Below are 24,566 nucleotides of genomic sequence, written 5' to 3' on the forward strand. Positions count from 1 at the left end.
TAAACGAAATAAGAGAAGGGAAGGGGCCCGAATCTCATCGGAATTGAGGTCTTGGGAGAGGAGGGAAGACACTGCTGCCCTCTTTTACTTACAATATTTTAGAGAAGGACACTCAAGTGGATGAGATGCTACCGTGGATCATTTTGCTTGCCCTGGGTGGGTTACCTTTTCCTCTAACAAGATAAGGTGGTGGCCGCACTGGCGTGGAGGGAGCGGTCTTCGTTACCCATCAGCCGGCGTCGTTGCTGGATCTTCCCAGGAAACTGGTGCAGAGTTCAGGAAATCAGGGCTGACGGAGTGCTGCGCTGAGTGAGTGCGGTGGTATGGCAGGAGTGGGCACAACGTGGCAGAGAAGTCCAGGTGTCGGGGCTCTAGACAGAGTTAAAGGAAAACTCAGGCATCCATCTGTCTTCCCTCCTCTCCCTCCAATTCCCTTCCTGACGCCCGGCACGCATTGAGACTACTGGCCGCTGCCCCTTTAAGGGCCTCCACTCCTCCCCCCACTACCCCACCCCAAGCGGTGGCATCAAGCGGGTGGGGTGGGGGGGAGGCTGAGCATTCTCGCCCGGTCAACTAGGGAAGATGGCCCAGGCCAAGGAAATCGCTCCCACGCCCCGCTGCTGTCCCCTCCCCTGAGCTGGGGGAAGGGACCCATCTAGAAGGGAGACCCCCTCTCTCTTTCCTTCCCGGCCCACGCACGCCCTGGGAATGTCTCCGTGGTCTCACCGGAACAGCTCTCTGGCCTCGTGGCCTGCTGCCCCCACCCCGACGCCCAATACTGCCAACGCGAGTGGGCTGCCAGGGGTGCCGTGGGCGGTGGCCTTGGCGGGGGCGCTGTTGGCGCTGGAGGTGCTGGTCACCGTGGGAGGCAACTTGCTGGTAATCGTGGCCATCGCCCGGACGCCGAGACTCCAGACCATGACCAACGTGTTCGTGACTTCGCTGGCCACAGCAGACCTGGTGGTGGGACTGCTGGTAGTGCCGCCGGGGGCCACCTTGGCCCTGACCGGCCACTGGCCCCTGGGAGCCACTGGTTGCGAGCTGTGGACCTCAGTGGACGTGCTGTGTGTGACAGCCAGCATCGAAACCCTGTGCGCCCTAGCCGTGGACCGTTACCTGGCAGTGACCAACCCGCTGCGCTACGGTGCGCTGGTCACCAAACGGCGCGCCCGGGCAGCAGTGGTGCTGGTGTGGGTCGTGTCCGCCGCGGTGTCGTTTGCCCCCATCATGAGCAAATGGTGGCGCGTGGGAGCCGACGCCGAGGCACAGCGTTGCCACTCCAATCCCCACTGCTGCGCTTTCGCCTCCAACATACCCTACGCGCTGCTCTCCTCCTCCGTCTCCTTCTACCTCCCGCTTCTGGTGATGCTCTTCGTCTACGCGCGCGTTTTCCTCGTGGCTACGCGCCAACTGCGCCTGCTGCGCCGGGAGATGGGCCGCTTCCCGCCCGAGGAGTCTCCGCCGACTGCGTCGCGCTTTGTGTCCCCCGCCCCAGCTGGGCCGTACGCTTCGCCCGCAGGGGTGCCCTCTTACGGTCGGCGGCCCGCGCGCCTTCTGCCTCCCCGGGAACACCGGGCCCTGCGCACCTTGGGTCTCATCATGGGTACCTTCACTCTCTGCTGGTTGCCCTTCTTTGTGGCCAACGTGATGCGCGCTCTCGGGGGCCCCTCTCTGGTTCCCAGCCCGGCTTTCCTGGCCCTTAACTGGCTAGGCTATGCCAACTCCGCCTTCAACCCGCTCATCTACTGCCGCAGCCCCGACTTTCGCAGCGCCTTCCGCCGTCTCCTGTGCCGCTGCCGGCGTGAGGAGCACCAGGCCGCCGCCTCCCCGCCTGGCCACCCCTCGGGCACCCCTGCCGCACTGGCCAGCCTCGCGGAGTCCAGGCAGTGCCCACGGCTCAATGGGTAGGTAACCGAGGCGAGATGGCAGGCGGCTCAAGATAGGAAGCATTCTGTGTCTCCTTTTGGTAATTTCGAGTTTGGCGTTCGGTAGGATGAGGTGGGTTTGGAGAGGTCTCTACAGCGAAAGAAGGGGAGGCATGGAGTAGGGAACCAAAATGGAACCCAGGACCTTTTCTTTTCCCGCATCGGATCCACCTGCCCCCGGGCTGAAGCAAAGGAGGGCAGCGGGTTGTTTTTCAACCCAGGACCCAACCAGTGTGCCTCAGAAGTGCGGCTGTCTCCTGAGCCTGCCTGGTCAGCTCTAGATTTTCTAGCTCAGTTGTTTGGCCTCCCAGATTTCTTGCCACCACTTGGGCCGGCTTTGACTTGCAGAGAAGACTAGAGGCCTTCCCAAACTCTCGGTCTCAGCTCTGGTTTCTTTGAAAAGTTTGATAGCTATGGAGTGATAGTGAGAAACCAATTGGGTGTGAAGGATAAACGGGAGTGGGGGAACCCATGAGTGAGTGTCGGTTCTCCCTGGAAGGAGCAGGGCTGGGTTAGGGTTGGGGGAGGGGTTTTGTGGCTGGGTGGAGCCCAGCCCAGATGCTCTTTGTGTAATTACCTACGCCTTCCAGGGTCCCTGACCTTTACTCCTTTCCTCTAGTGCCCCTGTCCCCACCCTGTGACCCTCATCCCAAGATATGATATCTCCCTTTCCCAGGGCTTCCTGGGGGAATTTCTTAGGTCCTGAGCCATGAGGAGAAAGAACTCTGTTGATCCAGAACTTTTGGAAAGCCTCTGGCCCCTGTTTAGAATGAGCCCTGTGGAGTGCCTCAGCTGGAAATCTGACTTCCAGAAACTGATGACTTGGCCTTGGGATGGGGGTGGGGGGCTATGGGGAAGGGGAAGTCCTTACCAAGTGGGTTTTTGTCAGCCTCTTGTCTCTCTGAGAGTTTTCTAAACCCATCCCTGAACTTCACCACTATCTCAGCAGCTGAAGTGTCCAGCAGCCTGAGCTCAGCTGCCCTTGGAGCTCAGGACTAGCTTTGGAGGCACACCTATGACCTTGCTCACTTCCATGCTGTGTGCTTAAGGCGCAGAGAGCACTCCTCCTTCCACTTCTTCTGCTGCCGGGACCTGACAGACCACACAGTGTTCTTCAGGTTCTGGGGCCTACCTAGGCTGGGAGCAGAAAGCTAGAAAAGTTCCGGGTTTGGGGTTTTGTCCCTGACTCCATCACTAAGGATGTCTAAGAACTAGCTTCCCCACTTTGGTGCCAGAACGACTTCTTCAGGGTTTTGCCGAGGGTGGGGGTGGGTGGGTGGGGGTTTCGAGGGCAAACCATTAGAACGGATGGATCCCTTCTCTTCCTTGGAACATCAAATTAATAAATATTACCAAATGTGGTTCATCCCCTGCCTTCTTTTCTCCATTTCTTTCCCCCATAATCCCCTTACTCCCTTCTTAGAGCTGGCTTGTGGCAGACACAATAAATTAGGACTAACCCCTGTCCCCTTCTTCCTAATCGGGGTGAAAGAAAAGATGAAAAGTCTGTTTGGGTGAAAGGGAGTGAGCTTGAGCCTTTGCCACTCCTATATCCCCATCTTTCCAAAATTCATGGAATCTACTTACAAGTGGGGAGCAAAGCCAAGCTGCCCACGGACTTGAGGGCAGTGCTCCTAGGAGGACACAGTTTGCTGTGCTCAGGATCAGGGCACATGGGGTGTATGTCAGCCCCCATGCTATAAGCTAGGGGTGCATTTGTAAGATCCCATTGCCATGGGGAACCAGTTTTGTCTAGTGGTGTGTGTGTGTGTGTGTGTGTCTGGAGGCACAGAACATTGTTTGTGTTGGGCAAATGTCTTTGGTTATAAATATATTCTGATGTTTCCCATCCTTTCTACAACCTCTCCCTTTCCTGGGCTGCAGAAATCAAAGCTATCCTTTTGAAGTAAAGCTGGAGTTACAAGTTTGAGTCAGTTGATAATTTTCCCCCCTTATTCCAATTCTTAAGAACTTTATCAGGCAGTTTCCTATGGAAAGAAAATTTCTGTGGAAATCACTGAATCGTTTTGTGAGTTCTTATTTAAACTCCATAAGCAGAGAGCATTGTCCCAGCTGATTTACAGAATGGCTAGTAAATCATCAAATGTTTACTGTGTGACAGCGAGGGGCAATATACCGGCTAGGTTCCGGGGCTCCAGAGTTACAAAGCTTCGATCTGTCCTGAGGATAAGCTCAGTGGATTTCCACATATGGGTGTTCCCTGTGAATTGGACCTGGCCTCTGCTGCTCCTTTTTTCCAGGAGCCCAGGTTTTATATCTTCGGATGTTTGCATACCAAAGATGACTTTCTCCTTCTCAATCCAGAACTGTGTGAGATCTCTGGGGTCTGCGGTGCTGGAGGTTTCTTGGCAAGGCTTTCATTTTTAGTGGAGAAGGAAGTCTTGCTTTGGCCGGGGAGTAAGTACCAGGGCTCATCTCTTCATCTCTGGATATTTTTCCAACATTACCGAGGAAAGTTGTCCAGTCAGTCCTAGGCAGGGAAGAAGGATGATTTGGGGAGTGGGGGGGAGGAGTGGGGCTCTGGTTTATAGAAATGTCCTTGATTATCCAAGAGCTCATACTGCCCGTGTTTTGCTTGACACACACCCATGTGCCAGCTGTCAGGCCCTTTTAGAGTGTTTAGACTTGCACGGGGCCGTGGACTCTGTCTGCAAATTGTCACCAGGGCATCTGACAGATGGGGAGTCAGCCATTCTGGTCATCCTTCCAGCAACTTGTGGCCAGGTGTCAGGCAGAGGGCGATTTACATCTTGGATGCTGAGCAGGCTGCTTTTGTTAGCACAGGGCCTGAGCACTTGAACTCTGGAAGACAAACAACCATCCTTCGAACCTAGAGAAGTGAAGACTTACAGACCAGTGAGAAGGAAAGAGCCCATGGAACCCTGGCCTTCCCAGAGTCTGTTAACAGGGGTGGGTGTGGGCAGAAATGACTGGGTGAAGGGGGCGGAGCTCAGTGGAAAAGGAATGAGTGACTGGGTTTACCTTCTGCATTAGGTCATCAGGTGGAACCGCTAAGGAGCAGGCAGAATTAGGGTAAGGAGGAGGTTGAGAACAGGCTTTTCCTAGGACTCTCCCTATGGTAGATTCTTCTGGAGGACGGTGGTAGTTGCAGACTGTGGGTCTCATGGGGCTACCATCCCACACCAGCTTCATTCTTCAGCTCTTAGAGAGTAGGGGCAGCTTCTCCCCTTTCATTCTAGGGGCACAGGTGAAGGCCATGGAAATAGTGCTCGTTTAGGTTTTGATCCTGAAAGCCAATCATCTGCCCCGACCCCCCTCATGCTTCCAGGCTACAGATCTGTATCTGTGTTTGCATGTCTCTCCAGAAGTGGGGGCCTGCATGTCTCTCCAGAAGTGGGGAGGGGGTACAGCTGATGCTCTCCCCCACCCCATGCAAAAAGCCCTGGATGTGGTCCACCGCAGGCCAATTAGTTGAAACATAATATGCACCTCAGATTAGCAGAAACTCCAGGACGCAATCTAATGATGACATTAAGGAAAATTAAGACGCTTTCCTCAGCGTCCTCATCTATGAAGTAAAGGGAGAAAGGTTGACTTTCTCTCCTCTCTTGCCTTTAGAGGGGGAATGAGTGTGTCTGGGATGGCTGGCTCGCCTAAATCTCTGCGAGGCAGTCCGCAGTCCAAGGAAGAGACAGCTCCGCGGCTTCCGGCTTTGCTCCCCCCGCCCCCACCGGCCCCCGCTGCGGGAATAAGCGGTGCTGGGCGCCCCCTGATGGTGATAGGAGGTACACCAGGTGTGGGTTTGGCCGTCTCGGTCTCCAGAGGGGCCGCAGAAATGCGGTTTCTTAAGGCCAGGGACTCTCAGAGCTGGGAGAGATCATAGAAATGATTTAGTCCAGTCCTTTGGTAAAGTAGACGAAGAAACTGACCTCTAGAGAGGTGAACTGTAAGGAGCCAAGATTATTTTAGTCAGAGAAAGGCAACACTGGTAGCATAGAGAGCACCAAATTTGAGGCTGGAGAAGCAAGGAAGGGAGAAGGAAATAGCCATGGATTGAGCACCAATCCGCATGCCCATACTGTAAGAAGGGATCTGCAAATGTTATGTTGAAGTGATAATAAATAGTAGAGCCTCATAAAAATCACATAGCTTCTAATTCAGTCTACCGGGCTCTAAAGTTCATCCCCCCACCCCACCCCAAACACACACACTGATAATCAGTTATGTGACACTGAACAGGTTACTTGGCCTCTCTGACATTTTGTTTGCCTGTGAATCAAATAGAGATTCTATTATTGTTCTACTCAGCTCACCCAGACGGGTTTTGAAGACCAGATGAGAGACCGCATATAGAGTGTGGAAATGGATAGGGTTCCTCTGGTATAAACAGTGTCATCAGAGTAGGGAGCAAGGATTCCTCTCAAGCCTCCTGGTTTTAATCTATGGGTAGTCCTGCTCTCACTGACAGCCTAGATCTTGGACTTGTCTTTGGCCTGGGTGGGTCTTTGGCCTGACTGGTCTTTCTTCTGCAGGTTCATCCCTGCCTCAGACAGATGCCCCTGGTTTCATATCCACGTCACTGTGCATGCACACACACGGCTCTTTTTTCACATTCGCACTCTGGTCTGGCCTCTGCCTGACATGTTGGTCCTGGTTTGGCTTACCCTTCGTTTCCCACACAGCATTTGTGATGAGCTAAATCTTAAGTATGGACGGAAGTTTAGGACACAAGACACTTCCAGATGTCAGGGCTTTATGGCACATTATAGGAAAGATTATTAGAATGGGGCCCTAATGAACCAGAAAATAAGATGGCCCCTTAGTTTGCTAGGGTTGGTGTAACAAATTCCTTTTCTCATACTTCTAGAGGTGAAAGTAAAAAAAATCAAGGTGTTCGCAGGATCACACTCTCTCTGAAGGCTCTAGAGGAGGACTCCTTGGTTGGCTCTTGTAGCTTCTCATGGTTGCAGGCAATTCTTGGCATTGCTTCTCTTGTAGCTGCATCATTATAACTTTTGTCTCCATCTTCACATGGCCATCACCCCCTGTGTGTCTGTGTTCGCATTTTCCCTCTTCTTATAAGGACACCAGTCATTGGATTAGGGCCCGACTTAATCAGTATGAGCTCATTTTAACTTGATTATATCAGCAAAGACCCTATTTCCAAATAAGGTCATGTTCACAGGTTCTGAGGGTTAGGACTTCAATGTATCTTTATAGGGGGATGCGGTTCAACCCACAACAGAAGGTATCATGGGGAAGGAAGAATACTATCCTCTTAGCTTTTCTGTGTTCATCTTATTCCTGCTGTTTTATTATTTTTTTAAAGTCTTTTAAAAAGGATTTTGTTTGTTTATTCGACACACACAGAGAGAGCACAAGTAGGCAGAGAAGCAGGCAGAGAGGGGGGGGGAAGCAGGCTCCCCGCTGAGCAGAGAGTCAGATGTGGGCCTAGCTTATTGGGGCCTCGATCCCAAGACCCTGAGATCATGACTTAACCCACTGAGCCACCCAGGTGCCCCATTCCTGCTGTTTTAAACCCACATTTTCAAGGTTCTGCTTCATCCTGTACTCAGAAGTGCAGTAGGGTTGCTAACTATTCATGGATTTCCACTTCTGGATCTTTCTTCCCTTCTCCCTGAGCCCCAGATTTGAGAAGCCACTGAGCAAGTTAGAACTGTGTTTGTTGTCTCCTACAGACAGAAGTTGCTCTCCATTCTTCCCTCCTTCCTTTCGTGATAGAACCCCTAATTTTAGCTGGGTACATAGTCTTGCTAAGACATTGCAGCCTCCTGGCAGACATAGGTGTGACTATGTGATTAAGTTCTAGCTGATTGAGGTGTAGAGCTTCCAGGTCTGCCATTAAAGGGAAAGGGCATATCCTCCACATCCAATCCTCTCCTTTGCACTGGCTGGAATGCAGGTGTGATGGTAGGAACTGAAGCAGCCACCTTAGGTCATGAGATGGCAACTATGTTTTACAGGTGGCAGAAGAACCAGATAGGAGGAGGCGCCTGGGTGTTCAACAGTGTGGAGTCGCCATGTCCACCATGGATTGCTTCTGTTTAAGACTCTTACATGAAAGAAAAATAAACTCCTATCTTATTTAAGTGAGAGTTATTTTAGTCTTTTTTTTTAAACAGCAGCCAAATCAAACAAATTCATCAATGAAGGGATAATAAAAGGGTATAAATGAATGGGGATCTGCTGACCTTCTGTGATGAATGTAGCTTGGGTGACAAAGCTGCCTTGCTTTAGTACTTCTTAGGGCATCCCTGATCTCTGGGAATTGGTATCTCTATAGAGTCAGAGTTCATGTGGCACTCGACTCTACCAAGTCTGTCTCTTTGATGTTGATTCGTACGGGAACAATTATCAATGAGTGTATTCATTTTCCAAGGCTGCTGCAACAAGTTGCCACTATCTTTGTGGCTTAAAACAACAGAAATTTATTCTCTTATGATTTTGGAAGCCAGAAGTCTGAAAGCGAGGTATCAACAGAACAGGCTCCTTCTGGAGGCTCTGAGGAGGAGTCTGTCCCATGCCTCTTTCCTAGCTTCTGGTGGCTCTGGAAATTTTTAGCATTCCTTGGCTTGGAGACATATCTCACTCCAATCTCTACCTCTGTCCTCACTTTCTTCCTGTGTCCATGTGTGTCTCTTTTCTGTCTCTTATAGGGACACACGTCATTGGATTTGGAGCCTATCCTAATCCAGGATAACATCATCTCAAGACCCTTAATTGTATCTGCAAAGAACCTTAATCCAAATAAGACCACATTCTGAGATTCCAGGTTAACATACATTTAGGGACTACCATTTGACCCAATATAGTGAGAGACACTTGTAAATCCTTTAACTGAGAGTTCTGGTCTTGAAGATTAACATTCACTCTAGTCACCCCTCAGAAAGGGCTGTTCTCTCCAGAAGCTCTTAGACTCTGTGGGAGGCAGAATTCTGAGAACTCCCAAGGACCCATGTCCTTGTCTGATTCCCTCTGCTTAAATGTGGGTGGGACCTATAATTTCTTCTAAGAAATAATAATATGGCAAAGGTGATGGGATATCACTCCTGTGATTAGGTTGTATTACATGGCAGAGGTGAAAGGACTTTAAAGATGTAATTAAGGTCTTTAATCAATTGATTTAGGTTAATTAAAAGGCAGATTATCCTGGGTGGGCCTGACCTAATCAGGAAAGCCCTTTAAAAGAAGGTCAGAGGTCAGAGATGGAAGATATCAGAAAGATACTCTGGCTGCCTCCAGGAAGCTAGCCACCTGATTTCCACAAGTGCAAGGAAGTGGATCCTGCCAACAACCACGTGAATTGGAAGAGGACACTGAGCATCAGAGGAGACTGTGGCCCTGGCTGACATCTTCACTATAGCCTGGTGAGACCCTGAACAGAAGATCCAGCTCCCCCATACACAGACTCTTGAGACATAGAAACTGTGAGGTAATAAATATATGTTGTGCTAAGCTGTTAAGTTTGTAGCAATTTATTACACAACAATAGAAAACAAATGCAGATTCACTGCACAGTTCTGCCCAAGGCTGTTCTTTCTAATAGTCCTTCTCTGGTGGTGTTTTGTTTTGTTTTTTATTTACTTAAGCAGTCTCTACCTGCAACAAGGAGCTCAAAGTCATGACCCTGAGATCAACAGCTGCACACTCCACTGACTGAGCCAGCCAGGTGCCCTTCTCTGGTGGTGTTTTTAAAGGTTTCCCATCAGAAACCAAAATCCAGTGGAACCACAAGCTCAGGAAAGATCCCATGACCAGATATGGTTTACTATTCTTCCAAAGGACTTTCGGAGACTCTTGCTTGGGTGTCTGAGGAACAGGATCCTTTAGATTTTGTGTTTGATGAAGGCCTGAGGGAACAACCAGTCATTCTCTGATTCCTTGGCCCACACATACCTTTTTAAGAAAACGAGGAGCTAAAAGTTCAAAAGCGATTTATTTCTGAGTTGCTAGTGAGGAGCCACCCTTTTTACCACAAAAACACAGCAAACATCGTTTCCAAAATCTCTTCAGCAAGAACCAAGAAATGGTGCTTCCACTGTTGGTATTCCCAGAAGGGAGAAGGGATGGGTCACTCCTTCCCAGGGAAGAGAGAAGTGGGAACAGGAGAGCTTTGCAGCAGCTCCGTGCCACCCACAGTGTCTCTGGTTTCTCACCAGTCACTGGATCACATGAGTGAACCCTTCCTCCCAGGCCTCCCCCGGACCCAAGTCTGAACCTAATTGATGTTGGAACATTCTCCCAGAACCACAGGGAGGGAGACGGGGGAACTAAGGGAAGACACTTAGGCAGCTGCTTTTCCAATGGAGAAATTCCTACCATTCTTGGGGAAGAAGAAACATATAGAGCTGATGGTGAATTTTACTGCTCCAGCAACCTCAAGATCCTGAACCTAGCTGAGTGATGGTTTCCTCTCATTTTTGAGGGAGGAACTAGTCTTTTTTTTTTTAAAGATTTATTTAAGAGCAGGAGCGAGAGAGTGTGCTTGAGCAGGGGAGGGGCAGAGGGTGAGGGAGAGAGAGAATCTCAAGCAGAATCCCCACTGAGTGTGGAGCCCGATGGACAGACTGATGGACAGACAGATGGACAGGACACAAGGCTCGATCCTAGGACCCTGAGATCATGGCTTGAGCTGAGATCAAGAGTCAGATGCTTAACTGACTGAGCCACCCAGATGCCTCGGGAAGAACTAGTCCTAAGAACAAACTAGTTCTTACTCCTAATCCACTGTCATGCTCATCTCCTTGGTAGGGTTGCTGGCCAGCTGGTATCAGCCTGTTGGTCTGCCATTGGACTTCTGACCTCATGAAATGAAAAACACATTTAAACTTTGCCTTTGCTGTCCTTTAACATTTTTTGCAAGTTGTTGTATTGAAAACTTCTTTAAAAAGCAAGAGATAGAAAAGTTGCACAAAAATAAGTGGAACTTATTACTGATGCATAAGATGTTGTTTAAATTAAGTGGATATTTTTCAGGATCGCCCTTGCTTGCCAGCATCTCCCTTAATGCTTGGTCTGGTGCCTGGTATTTTTAGGGGGGACATGTGGCAAGTCTACCCATTAGCCACTGCCATAGCTCAGGCCCTCATCCCTTCTTAACCAAATGAACTAAAGTAGTTTCCACTTGGCCTGCCGAGTTCTGGCTACCCTCCAATTCATCCTCCATAAGACCCTAGAGAGATTCTTCTGAAATATAAATCTGACAATGTTATTCCCTTTCTTAAAATCATTCAATGGCTTTCTAAAGCATTTGGGGTGAGATCTGGAGCCCTCCATACAGAGTGTGGCATTAAATGGATAGTGCCTACCTTCCTTACCTGATTTCTCACCACTCTCCTCCTCCATACACTATTATTCCAACCACACTTAGAGTTACTAATGAGCTCATTTTCTTCTTTATCTTTGTGTCTTCACACAGACTGTAGCCTCTATCCTCCATCTAAACACAGATCGTACACTGTTTTCATCCACTCATCCATCCATCTCAGCAGTAATAGTGAGATAGTCTCTAGAGATATTATAAGATAAAAAGGATACAGTTTTCCAAGGAGTTGAATGTAGGGTATAAGAGAAAAAGAAAGATGTCAGGGATGAGAGCAAGATTTTTGGCCTGACCACCTGGCAGAATGGACTTGCCATTGACCAAAATGGGGGTAGGACAAGGGAAGTGAGATATGAAACTATGAGTTAGTTTTCGGACACAATAAATTTGAAAAGTCTATTAATTATTTGTTGGAACATCAATAGTCATGTGGATTTCCAAATCTGTAGGTTAGAAGGAAGGTTGGATCTGGAAATATAAATTTGACAGATGGATATTTAAGCTCATGGGAGTGGAATGAGCTCACCTGCATGGTGACCATGGACAGAGAAGAGAAAAATTCAGAGTGTATTAAATCAATTTAATACATTCTGAATACACAACCTTAAATTTACACAATGTTGGCTATATGTCAGTTAGATATCAATAAAGTTGGAAAAAATAAAACAACTTCAGGCATTAAAAAAAAAAAAAGAATACTGAGGATCAAACCCTGGAGCATTCTAACATTTAGAGGTCAGAAATAGAAGGGACCAGAAAAGGCAACTGAGGAGCAGCAGCAGTGGGGTGAAAGGAGAAGCCACAGTAAGTAGCATCCTGGATGCCGTGGGAAGAAAGTGTTTCAAGGAGTAAGAGGCCTGTTGTGTCATATGCTGCTGACATCTCAAATAGGAGGACCAAGAATGCACCATTGTCACGTTGGACCTCGATGAGAGCTGCTTTGATGGAGTGGAGGTGATGGAGTGGGCGCAAGAGAACTTGGGAAATGAAGAAGTGGAGATAGAAAATATAAAACAGTCTCTCCATAGCTGCTGTTCTGAAGAGGATCAGAGAAATGTGGTGGGTGGATGATCTCCTTGTCATCTTAATTAATCTGGGTACCCGTTTCCCAGAATTCTTGTTAGATTCTGGGTTAGAGTTGACCAAAAGAGGAGAAACCTGCCAAAGATGTGAGAGGCAGAAGAGAAATGGCCCCCACTTAATACCGCAGGGACTTCAGAGTGAGAATAGAAAGCACACGTGTTGGGGGAGGCTGCTTGTCTTCAGACACTCCTCCGTGCCAGGCCCAGAGCAGGTGCTCTGCTTCCAGAGTGCGGGCTCTGCCGACTGTGGGACGCCACACCACTGGGGACTTGGCTGCACACCCGCAGATGTGGGAGCTGTGCAGAAGCCCTATCTTCCAATAGACCCCTCCACGCATCACCCCTTCTGAGTCCCAATTCTGCAAACGATGTGTCTGGCTTCTCAGATTTCCCTGGAGGCTCTGATTTGTCCACCAGGGGAGTTTCAGGCAGCCCGACAAAGGATTTTTCTTTAAATCTCCAACTCCCTTCCCGGGACCTTCCTTTCCCTGGGTCCTCTTGCGATTGTGTGAGGTCTAATTCCCACAATACCCACATCGCTCACGGCAGTTCTGCTTCTCTGGTTGAACCCTGACTGACTCATGGGGTAACAGCTGGAGAGGGGAGGGGAGGTCACCAGAGCGGTGTTTGTTTTTAAGATGGGGGTTCCGCTGCCTGTTTGTACGCCCGAGAGAATGTTCTAGGGAAGAGGGGTGATTGGCGATGGAGGAGAGGAAGGACAACTGCAGGACCCAGGCAACAAAGGCAGAGGGTGGACTGAGATGGGGCCCAGAAGAGGGGGGCTCAAGCACCCTACTAAGAGAAAAGAGAGTAGGTGGGTACTTACGTCAGTAGATGGGCAGCTGTGATGGGCGCCCATGAAACCCTCTTCTGACAGCTTTTCCTGTCTCTGAAACAAGTACCCTCAGTAGTGTGGGAGGAAGTATGGGGGTGTTGGAGAAGAGAGGGAAAGGGGTGATAAAATTGTGAAAATTTGTCTTTTTTGGATGCCCAGCCTGTGTACCTCTTTCCAGAAGAAAGTCTTCCTTTTCGGACTCTCGTTGGAAGGCAGCGCCCACCTGCCCTAACTGAGGCTGTCAGGACCAGACCCGCTCTCCTCGCACCCCTTAGCTAGAGCTTTGGGGGCGGGGCACGGGATCACGTGAGTGGGCTCAGCCAATCAGGCGCGGACTTCCTGGTCCGTGGGCCTTCGGAGATGCGAGTTGCGATGGAAGGACCGTGAAGGGTTAGGGTTCTGATCCACGGCAGTAGCTGTGGCAGCGAAGACCCATGTCTGGGACCTGCAGTGGCAGCCGGCCTTCTGGGGGCCAAGCAGAGGACTGTGAAGGTGGGGTCAGTCACTGCGTCCTCTGATGTTCAGCAGTAGGATCCCCACCTGCTTCTTTTCGTGGTCTGATGGCAGCGGTGGTTCCTGCTCCCAAATCTCCAGCCTCCCTATCGCTTATGCGAGCTACCGTAGATCTTTTCTATAAATTCCTCTTATACACGAACCAGCTAGAGTCCGTTTCTGTGGCTTGCCACCAAGAACCTAAACGGATACTGACCGGAATCAGAGACTTGAGCCAACGAACAGACATCCTTCTTTTCCGATTTCTCTTCACAGGCAGTTGACGTCATTTGGGGGGTTTCCTACGTGGCGGGGCCAGTAGCTTCTGAGAGCTTTAGGATCCTTTGCATACAGCTCTATGACTAGAGAGAGAGTAATGGACAGCTCTTCTCTACCATCTCCAGCAGGACTCCAAGAGCCCAGGCTTGAGCCACGTGCCTCTTCTCCCAGGAAGCGCTGTCACTCAGGATTCAAGGACCAAAGCTGCAGAGAGGGCTGGGGCCTGCTATCAGAAAGAGTAGGAAAAGGGTTTCTGGGTGGACTTAGAGAAAAATCACTATCTTCCACCTTTCGGAAACTCATCAGCCCATATTTTTCTCCAAACATGTAATTTTAAGAATGGTCAAAACTAACAGAATGCAGTGTTTCTGCATGCAAGTAAAAACTTGCTCTCTCCTCCCAAAAGGAGCAACCCAAACTCACATCCAACATCCGGCTCTGAGTTAGGATCTCTGGGTGAGGTGAATTTTCTTCATCTGAAAGCGGCTACCCATAATACTGCAGCTTATGGACTGAAGCGGAATTTAACTATTCCCTAATATATCCAGTGTTCAGTGCTGGAAGAGAAATGGCTATGAAGGCCATCTAGAAAAGCAGGGAAGGGGAGCAACACACTGTGATCACTGGTCCAGAGCACATACCACGTTTATGTGGACAGGGACAGAAGGAGCAACCATTTGTTTGATCCGCGTTCCTAGCAATGGAATGAGCTCTTTGGATCAGTTATAGGGACACCCCTCTCTCCCAGCCCTTTATGATTTTTCTTTACCCTTTGTCCTCCTTGACTGAGCCTGAGAGGTCTATGGGAAAATTTCCCCATGAGGACTACTCCACTTTAGCAGCCAACTTCTGTGACCATGGTTACTAGAACCTGAAGATTGAGGTCTTGCAATTTCCTGTGGGAGGGGGGAGCCCTTTAAAAACTAGTCTGTTCAAATGTTAGTTTGAACTTCCCAAATACTCTGTGTTATAAACTCTAGACTCAAAACTTCCTTGGATATTGATATGGTGGTTTCTGTCTCTTGGTAGCCTGAGGGGCATGCTCTTTTCCATAATAAGCCTCACACAATTCTATATTATTTGTTGATCCCCATTTAAAAATGCATAGGGGCTCCTAGGTGGCACAGTCAGTTAAACATTGGACTCTTGGCTTGGGCTCAGGTTGTGATCTCAAGGTCATGAGGTTGAGGCCCATGTCAGGCTCATGCACACACTCGCTCTCTCTCTCTCTCTCTCAAAATAAATAAATAAATCTTAAATAAAATGCATACACTGAAGTGGAGAGAGTTTAAACCACTTACCTAAGGGTATATAAGTGTTAAGGGGGAAAGCTGAGATGGAAAGCCAGATCTGCCTAGCTCTTCTGTCTGTTCTACTATGAGGCTCTAGTTGACAGTTGGGGGGCAGGGTTGGCGGGTCTTATGTCTGAGTGCTGTGGCCAAGAGGGAAGGTAGATAAGAGCTGAAGGAACTATTCCAGGGACTCTCAGGGTTACAGACATGTACTGACTGCTCTGGTAGGTGAGAGTTTATGGCTTTGGAAGCTTTAGGAGAATGGGTCCTCGGCATTCACACTGGTGTCCTGTAGTTGTCAGAGTGGTCACTGGTCCCTGTGGCAATAGGGAAATGCTGGACCCAAGTGATGTCCTACGAAAGAGATGTGGGCGAGGGGTATGACTGCACTGGGTGAATGTGAAAGAACTTTCTCCAAAGTCACACAGAGCACCCTGAGAATGGTCAGGAGCAATTGGGGAAGATTAAGATCAGCTAGTGGTCCATACTGTGTAGGAAAAGGCAGGTTATTCTAATTCGTTGAACCATGTCTGTACCTGGGCTGCTGAGAGAAGCGAACATGGGGCCATAAACACTCCACTCCAGTTATCAGCTCCCAGACAGAGCCTCTGGCATGAGCCAGCCAACTCCTCCAGGGTGACTGCCCTCCTGCGGTCACACTCCATAGCCTTAGGGTCATCCAGAGAGCACCTTCCCTGCATCCCATGGCTGCTGAGACAGCAAAGGGGACCCTGGAAGTTTAACGGATTTAGAAGTACAAGGACAACACATATAAAAATAGGCATTAAAACAGGTGATTTTTAAGACTTCAGAATGGATGATGCAGTGAACCCTTGCTGACTGCTTTCCTAGCATCTCTTCTCCGCCCATTCCCATTTTTTAAGAACACTAGAGATCTCTTTTAAGGAAACCTTCTGTCCCTTCTCTCTTGTGTGGTCTGGGAGAGATCCACCACAGCCTCAGCCCTAGGCAGTTGGTTTAAACCCACTAGAGTATCCCATCCTCCCCCATGATCAGGTCAGTGATGGGCTAGTGACTCACTGCAGCCAAGAGAAGGGAAAAAGGAGACTGGGGGCTTCAGGGAAGGAAACGCCCTCGTTCCTCCAGGGACCTAAGAGAAGAGGTGCTCTCCCTTCCTCTGGATTGTAAGGATATAATGTCTGGAAAGGCTGAGGCCATTTTTAAAAACATAAACACAGTATTTGAGTGGGATATCTATGTGTTTGGTTTAACATTTCCCAAGTACAAAATGGTGTACAATGAAAAGCAGGTTAGTCTTTCTCCCTGTCCTTATCCATCAACCACCCATTTCTACTCTCAAGAGGCAGTCAGAGTTACCTGCTCCTGGTATGTATCCTTCCAGAGATTTCCCATGCATATACATGCAAACGTATTTTTTATTCTCCCCCACACCCTCTCCCCAAATGTTCCTCCACTTTGCTCTCTATTCTGTACCTCCCTGGTTTTTACTTAAGGTAGTATCTTGGAGATTGTTCCACAAAGGTACACAGAGGGCTACTTTAAAAAAATTTTTTTTTTAATTTTTAAAATTTCTTTTCAGAATTCATTGTTTATGCATCACACCCAGCACCCCATGCAATACATGCCCTCCATAATACCCACCACCAGGCTCACCCAACTTCCCATCCCCCACCCCTTCAAAACCCTCAGATTGTTTTTCAGAGTCCATAGTCTCTCATGGTTCATCTCCCCCTCCAATTTCCCTCAACTCCTTTCTCCTCTCCATCCCCCCATGTCAGAGGGCTACTTTTAACAGCTGCATAGAATTCTATTATATGGATGTTCCATTATTTTTTTAAAAGATTTAATTTATTTATTTGACACACAGAGAGAGATCACAAGTAGGCAGAGAGATAGACGGAGAGAGAGAGGGAAGCAGGCTCCTCGCTGAGCAGAGAGCCTGATGTGGGGCTCGATCTCAGGACCTTGAGACCATGAGCTGGGCCAAAGGCAGAGGCTTAACCCACTGAGCCACCCAGGCACCCCTATGGATGTCCCATTATTAATTCGAACATGCCTTTAGTAATTGGCATTGTTTCTTTACAAATAGAACTGCTCTGTAAACTTCTTTCAAATGTGTATCATATTGTACTTGCTACATTCACTTTTGCTCCTGTGCCCAGAGTCGGCTGGAGAACCAGACTGAAGCATCTAGAAGAGCAGAGTCAAGGAAATCACAGGGAATGAAGCCGGAGCCCTGGCAACACACTGACACTCTGGACTGAACTGTGATCGAAGTCGGATATATGGTGGGCTGCCCAGTTACAGAGCAAATAAGTGATCTCTCTTGCTCAGGCTAGTTTGGGTTGTTTTTTTATTACTTGCAATGGACACAGTTCTGTTTGGTACACATGTTAGAATTCTCACAACTGAAATGTGAAGTGAAAAATGTGTGATGACAATGACATGTACATTTTTATTTCAATTGTCTTAAAATATAAACATCACAGAAGAGAAACTGGAAGAGGGTAACACCAAAATGTTAAGTGTGGTTGTAGATTGTTTGTAGCAAATTGATGTTCTTCATTATAGTTGTTTCTTTTTAAAAATATTTTATTTATTTATTTGACAGAGAGAATACAAGCAGGGGGAGCAGGCAGAGGGAGAGGGAGAAGCAGGCTCCCCACGGAGCAGGGAGCCTGACGCTGGGCTCAATCCCAGGACCCTGGGATCATGATCTGAGACAAAGGCAGACAACCTACTGAGCCACCCAGGCACCTCTTCATTATCGTTTCTTGAGGTTTTAACTTTTTCTACAATAATAGGGATGATTTTCATAATCATTTGTCACAAGGCAAGTTCCCTGGAGGCACAGCCTGAGATAGGAATTTGGGGTTCATGATTTGCAGAGGGAGCACACTGTAGGAGGAGAATGTAAGAAGTAGCATTGTGAAGCGGAAACGGGCTTTTCAAAGATGTGGTTCCAAGTCAAGTCTAGCCTTGAGCTGATTTAGGGGGTGGGCGGTGGAGTGCAAATTGAGCCAAGAGATACGCCAAGACAAGAGGCCTGGCCTTTTGCATGCCTGGGTTAGAGAGTCATTGGCTGCCCCCTGTTGGTGAGGGCGTAAACTGCAGGTGGTTTTTGGGTGAGCAACTCCCTGTCCGCGGAGGGCTACTCTCCAGAGAACTGGATCTGGAAGAAGAGCCTTATCTGCCAGCAGGGCAGGTAAAGGATATCTGCGTGAGACACCAACAGTGTCTACAACAATCACTTACAAAGTTATTTTTAAGAAAGAAAAGAAGAAAGCAAATCGTAAAACTGATCCTACAGAGGCTGGCTCTTCGCGCCCTTGGTTCCTGCCATCTACACTTGCTGCTGGGCCACTCATGAAATGGTTAACCAATGTAGAAGTCTTGGCTCTGGGTCTGAGAGAAAATAAGAATGGGCTACGGAATTGCAGATTATCCTGTTTCTAAACATAGTGTCTTTATTTAAAATAACTGTGGAAGGAAACAGTGCTTTCTTTCTATTCCTTTAAAAATCTGGGATCCTTAGCCAAACAAGAATAGAAGCTTTTTAAATGTATCACTCAACTTGGATTATTGCTGGGTCTGAGGTTTTCACTTCTGCACCTGGCTTCCGGGCAGCCTGCCTTGCCCTGTCTTCCAAGGGCTGCCTTGCTACTTTGGTCTGGGCAACAGGGGGGCCAGAGAAGGCAGTGAGTTAGAGAGAGGTGCTTGGGAATTCCAGGTCCTCCCCTCTCCTCTCCCATCTCTGTGCACTCTCTCAGGGAATGGTCCTCAACTGCTGTGGAATATTCCCATAGCCTTTGGGGACCGCCACCATGGAGACTGGGAATTGTAGCGTTCTGTTGCTCTGGTGACCAGTTGTCCAGAGCTTCTGCATTGGATCTGCCAGGGTTCTGGAAAGAGGCAGGTCTGGCTGGGCCAGGCTCAGAGGAAGGCTTTGGAGCAGGAGCCCAGAACAGCCTAGGCTTGGCTGTACTTGTGTTTCAGTGATGACTACCCTTTCGGTGTTCCTGGATGTGCCCCTAGCCCAGAAGCTAGAAGGCAGCTTGTTAAAGACCTACAAGCAAGACAGTTGTCCTAACAAGATTTTCCTGGCCTTTAGAGGTAGATACCTTGTGGTTTGGGATTGTTATAAGACTTAGTACTCATATCCTGATTGCCTCTAGGAGGACAGTCTGCCCCTGCTGCAGAGGAACCTGGAGATGGTCACGCCTCTGCAAGTGGAAAGCTCTGTTCTTGTTAACAGAATTGCCCTGTGGGAAAAGTACAAAAAATGCTCTGGGTCATTCTGTGCCCTTTGCCCTTAGCTGGGGGCTTCCAGGGGTTTGGTAAAAGCTACGTCTTCTCCTCCAGCTCCATGCTTTGGGGTCTACATGGGCACTATATTTTCTTTAGCCTCTTCCTTCTTCCCAACCCTCCCCTTTTCTGTTCCTGAACTAAGAAGTGTACCCCAAAATGACTCTTCTGAAATGCAGCCAGCCCTTGCCACTGTGAAAGTTGGGGTTACCTTTGTTTAGTCTCATGGGTCTAGAACTCCCACGTGGTATGTCATATTTGCCCTTTAAAATGGTACAGGCTTAAAAAAAAAAAAAAGCATGGCTTCAGCTGTCTACTTTAAAAAGACAAAAATTAGACATTCACTCCCAGCACATTGTTTTTATAAAGGGGAAGGAAAAAAAAGGAAAGTTATCTTTTCCTAGGCAACTTTCCAAAGCCCCAATAAAGCCAGGACCGATGAGTTGTTTGTGGGCTGTCTGCAGAGCCCAGACTCGGAGGCCCTGAGGTCGGCCGTCCAGAGCGCCCCTGTGGCTTCCCTCACAGTCTGCCAGACCAGCAAAGGCCAGCCCTGGGTGTCTTCTGTGGTGCCCAAGATGCGCCTGCAGATCGCCCAGGATCCATCTCTGAACTACGAGTACCTACCGGTGAACGGCATGAGGTCATTCACTGAGGCGTCCTTGAAACTCCTCTTTGGAAAGCACAACCAAGTCATTGTGGAGAACAGGGTGAGAAGAAGGGCCCTTTGCTTACTTATCCAGACACAGGGAGTGGAGCTCTGGGGTTACACAGTCCTTAACCAGAAAGGGGTGTCTTGGAGGGCTCCCGGGCATTGAAAGAGGGGGCCCTGAGACTCAGGATCCGGAGACTATGTCAGTGGAGGACGGAGTCAGGATCCAAACCTGAAGCCACCATTCTTTGCATCACTCTGCTGATGTCCAAGCTCTTTCCAGAAAGGAATCACCTGGGTCTGAGGCAGGACTTCATCATTATTACTCTTTGAAAGAGTTATTTCTGTTTATTTTCTGCTGGCAGGTAGGGGGTGTGCACACTGTTGGTGACAATGGTGCCTTCCAACTTGGGGCCCAGTTCCTCAAAATCTGGCGTAAAGATTCTCAGACAGTTTTTATTATGTCTTCTAAAAAAGGTGAGTTATTATGCAAAATGGGGATGACAGAAGATCCTTCCCTCCTGTTCCCGAGTCCCACCCCATTTTCCATCTTCACTGTTGCCCTTCTCACTCTCTGTCATGAGCAAGATGGCGGACAAGCCAAGTGTGCTTGTCCTTTTCCTGTTATCGTCCCACCTTCTGCCAGTGACCCTCAGACCCATTCCCTGACACGTCTGCCTCCATTTCCTCAGTACCAGCTGGAGGGGGGCTATGTTCCCACAGAACCCTATGGACTCGTCTTCCAGGACATGGGCTTTACAGTTCGTGAATACTCCTTTTGGGACTCCAAGCAGCTGTGCATGGATGCCAATGTGCTCCTCAAAGTGGCGGAGGTAGAGAGGTCCCACTCAGAAACTTCTCCTCAGACCTGATTACAGTTTTATTTGCCTTTTGTCCCTGCTGACCCCGTTGTCATGAAAGGCCTTTCCTAGGCTTGAATTTGCCTGGCCCTTTAGTAGGAACCAACATGGAGGACGACTTCTCCTCCACATGCCCTGATGCCACTCCCACTTGGTAGGGGAAGTGCCTGATGAGACGGTGTCTACCTGCAGCAGGCCCCGCATGACTCTATCTTTGTGATTGGGAACATTTGTGACTGCAACTTGACACAAAGTCAGTGGGCAACGTTGATGGCTAGCTTGAAGGTGAGCCCAACATCTGCTCAACTTTCTTCCCTCATGCCGTCTATCATCTCCTCCATCAACCTCATCCTTTTCCCATTCTCCTTTCTCTTACAGAACAAGCGGATATTCCTATTTTTTGACATTTCCAGTCAAGGTTTATCCACCGGGGACCTGGAAAAAGATACTGGATTCTTACAGTACTTTGTGTCTCAAGGCTTTGAGTTCTTCTGCAGCCAGTCTCTGTCCAAGACTTTTGGCATCTATGGTATGGAATGGGCAGAAAGGAAAGGGAAGGCCTCGTGCTGAAGTGGTGACTTAGCCATGGCACAAATAATGTGCTTGGTAACTCCTATGCTCTGGAGAGAGCCAAGGACTCCAGAGAGAGCACCATGGAGGCAGAAGGGAAGAGCATTGAGCTACAAGTCAGGTTTTATGGTATCATCTCAGCTCAATTCCTAAAACAGGCTACTAAAACTGACTCTAGTTCTTTTTTTACATTTTATTTATTTATTTTGTTTGTTTAGAGAAGGGGGAGGGGGAGAGATAGAGAGAAAGAGAAACTCAAGTGGCTTGATCTCATGACCCTGAGATCATGACCTGACCTGAAATCAAGAGTCAGACATTTAACTGACTGAGCCACCTACATGCCCCAAGACTGACTCCAGTTAAATCATTTTGCCCCTTTGGGCCTCTGTTTTCTCACCTATAAGATGAGGGGGAGGGCTTAGTGATCTTTCAAGTGCTTTCCATCTTTGAGGTTCTTACTTATATCTACTTTTTCTGGAAGAAGAGCCTCTGGCCACTTCCTGGGGTCTGGATACAGGCTTGGCTGGGAAGGGGGGGCCCAGTGGTCCAACCCTTTCTTCTGCAAGGTTGGATGTAAAGTCACAAGAGAAGGCTCTGGTAACAGATGGGACACTGAGGGGATGTCTGTCCCAATGCTGCAGATGAAGGAGTAGGGATCCTGGTCGTGGTGGCACTCAACAATGAGCTCCTGCTCTGCGTCCTCTCCCAACTGATGAAACTCACGCAGGCCCTGTGGCTAAACCCTCCTATTACTGGTGCTCGCATTATCACCTCCATCCTCTGTAACCCTGCTCTTCAGGAAGAATGGTAAGGATAAAGTATAGGGCAGGAAAGGATGGCAGAGCCTCTAGACGTATGTACAGACTTGCCCATTCACAAGATTCTTCCTGCTTAGTTGCCTCTTTCACCAACATTTGCTGAGGACTCATTGTGTATCAGCAGCAGGGGCTGTGCCCAAAGCTGCCTTACCTTGGGGGAGAATGGGATGTTCTTTTCAGACACAGTCCAATGAATTATTTGAACTCTTTCAGGTTGGAGAAGATTAGGCAGCCTCAAGGACTTGCAACTCTGGCAAAATCTGCCTATGAGCCTGCTTGGCTTGCTTAAATTAATACGGGCTGAAACTCCCGGGCTCCACTGGGATGCCCTCAGGTGCTGTGGTTGGGGCTTTGGAAGGCAAGAAGAGTACAATGGCAATGAGGAGGTTGACAGCAGGGAAACCTCATACTTTAATTTCCTGCTGTATTTTCTTTGTCAGGAAGCAGAGTCTGAAAGGGCTTGTAGAGAACATCATGCTGATCAAGGAAAAGGTGAAGGAGAAGCTCCGACTCCTGGGAACGCCTGGCTCCTGGGATCACATCACAGACCAGAATGGGTCCCACAGCTATCTCGGACTCAATAGTAAGTGTCTAGAAGAGGGTAGCTCCCTCTTTTCTGACCTTGGGAGTGTGTTTGAGCATAAATGTCACTGACTGGGTGACTAGTCCCTAGCTTCAGAGTTTTATTGGAGGGAAGATGAGTTGCTTTAAAGACCCTTCTGGATCCCCAGAAATGCTGACACTTCCTATCCCCTGTCATGCCCCCTGGGTTAGAGGGGAGTTAGTATCTCAGACCCTGGGATTATCATCAGTCCAACAGGTGGAATACTTGGTCAGGAAAAAGCATATCTACCTCCCCAAGAACAGTCGGATCAACTTCACCTGTATCAATGCCCACAACATAGATTATATCACTCAGAGCATCAATGAGGCTGTCCTCTCCACCAAGGGCTTGGACTAATGTCTTCAGAAAACTGATGAGCCCCGGTTGGAATAAAAAGCTTAAGTCTTCGCAAAAATTCTGTGCTTATTCATTGCTGCAGTTCATTTCTCTCTTCCCACCTGTTTATGAAGCATTGGTCTGGCCTCAGCAAAGAGAGGTTAAAAAGGCCCAGAGATTATGCTGAGTGAAATAAGTCAAGCAGAGAGAGTCAATTATCATATGGTTTCACTTATTTGTGGAGCATAACAAATAGCATGGAGGACAAGGGGCGTTAGAGAGGAGTAGGGAATTTGGGTAAATTGGAAGAGGAGGTGAACCATGAGAGACTATGGACTCTGAAAAACAGTCTGAGGGGTTTGAAGTGGCGGGGGGGTGGGAGGTTGGGGTACCAGGTGGTGGGTATTATAGAGGGCACGGCTTGCATGGAGCACTGGGTGTGGTGAAAAAATAATGAATACTGTTTTTCTGAAAATAAATAAATTGGGAAAAAAAAAAAGGCCCAGAGAAGAAGAGAACGTCTGTCTTCAATGATCATCTCATATTTATTGAACACTATATTAAGGTCCTGAACAGGTGCCTTAGTTTGTTTGGGCTGCTATACCAAAATACCAACCATTTAGTGTCTGGTGAAGGCCCTCCTCCTGGTTCATAAACAGCATCTTCTTATTTTTTTTTTTTAAGATTTTGTTTGTTTAGGGGCGCCTGGGTGGCTCAGTGGGTTAAAGCCTCTGCTTTCGGCTCAGGTCATGATCCCAGGGTCCTGGGATCGAGCCCCGCATTGGGCTCCCTGCTCAGCAGAGGAGCCTGCTTTCCTTCCTCTCTCTCTGCCTGCCTCTCTGCCTACTTGTGATCTCTGTCTCTGTCAAATAAATTTTTAAAAAATTAAAAAAAAAGATTTTGTTTATTTATTTGACAGACAGAGATCACAAGTAGGCTGAGAGGCAGGCAGAGAGAGAGGAGGAAGCAGACCTCCTGCCAAGCAGAGAGCCCGATGCAGGGCTTGATCCCAGGACCCTAGGATCATGACCTGAGCCGAAGGCAGAGGCGTTAACCCACTGAGCCACCGAGGTGCCCCATAAAGAGCATCTTCTAACTAGAACATCACATGGTGGAAGAAGCAGGGGGTCTCCCTAGGGTTGCTTTCATAAGGGCACTAATACCATTCATGAGGTCTCTGCCTCCATGATCTAACCACATCCAAACACTATC

General features: G+C 48.6%; 1 protein-coding gene across 1 annotated transcript; it reads left to right on the plus strand.

The window, feature by feature from the left end:
• The first annotated feature begins 658 nt into the window (after positions 1-658).
• LOC122919270 (beta-3 adrenergic receptor-like) lies at positions 659-23,375 on the plus strand. The gene is given in 5 exon segments (XM_044268210.1): positions 659-1,908; positions 21,405-21,555; positions 22,238-22,403; positions 22,855-22,997; positions 23,227-23,375. Coding segments are annotated over 5 exon segments (1,809 nt in total). The 5' UTR covers positions 659-708.
• The last annotated feature ends 1,191 nt before the right edge of the window (positions 23,376-24,566 follow it).

Source organism: Neovison vison, chromosome 11 (assembly GCF_020171115.1).
Source record: "Neovison vison isolate M4711 chromosome 11, ASM_NN_V1, whole genome shotgun sequence".
Taxonomy (NCBI): domain Eukaryota; kingdom Metazoa; phylum Chordata; class Mammalia; order Carnivora; family Mustelidae; genus Neogale; species Neogale vison.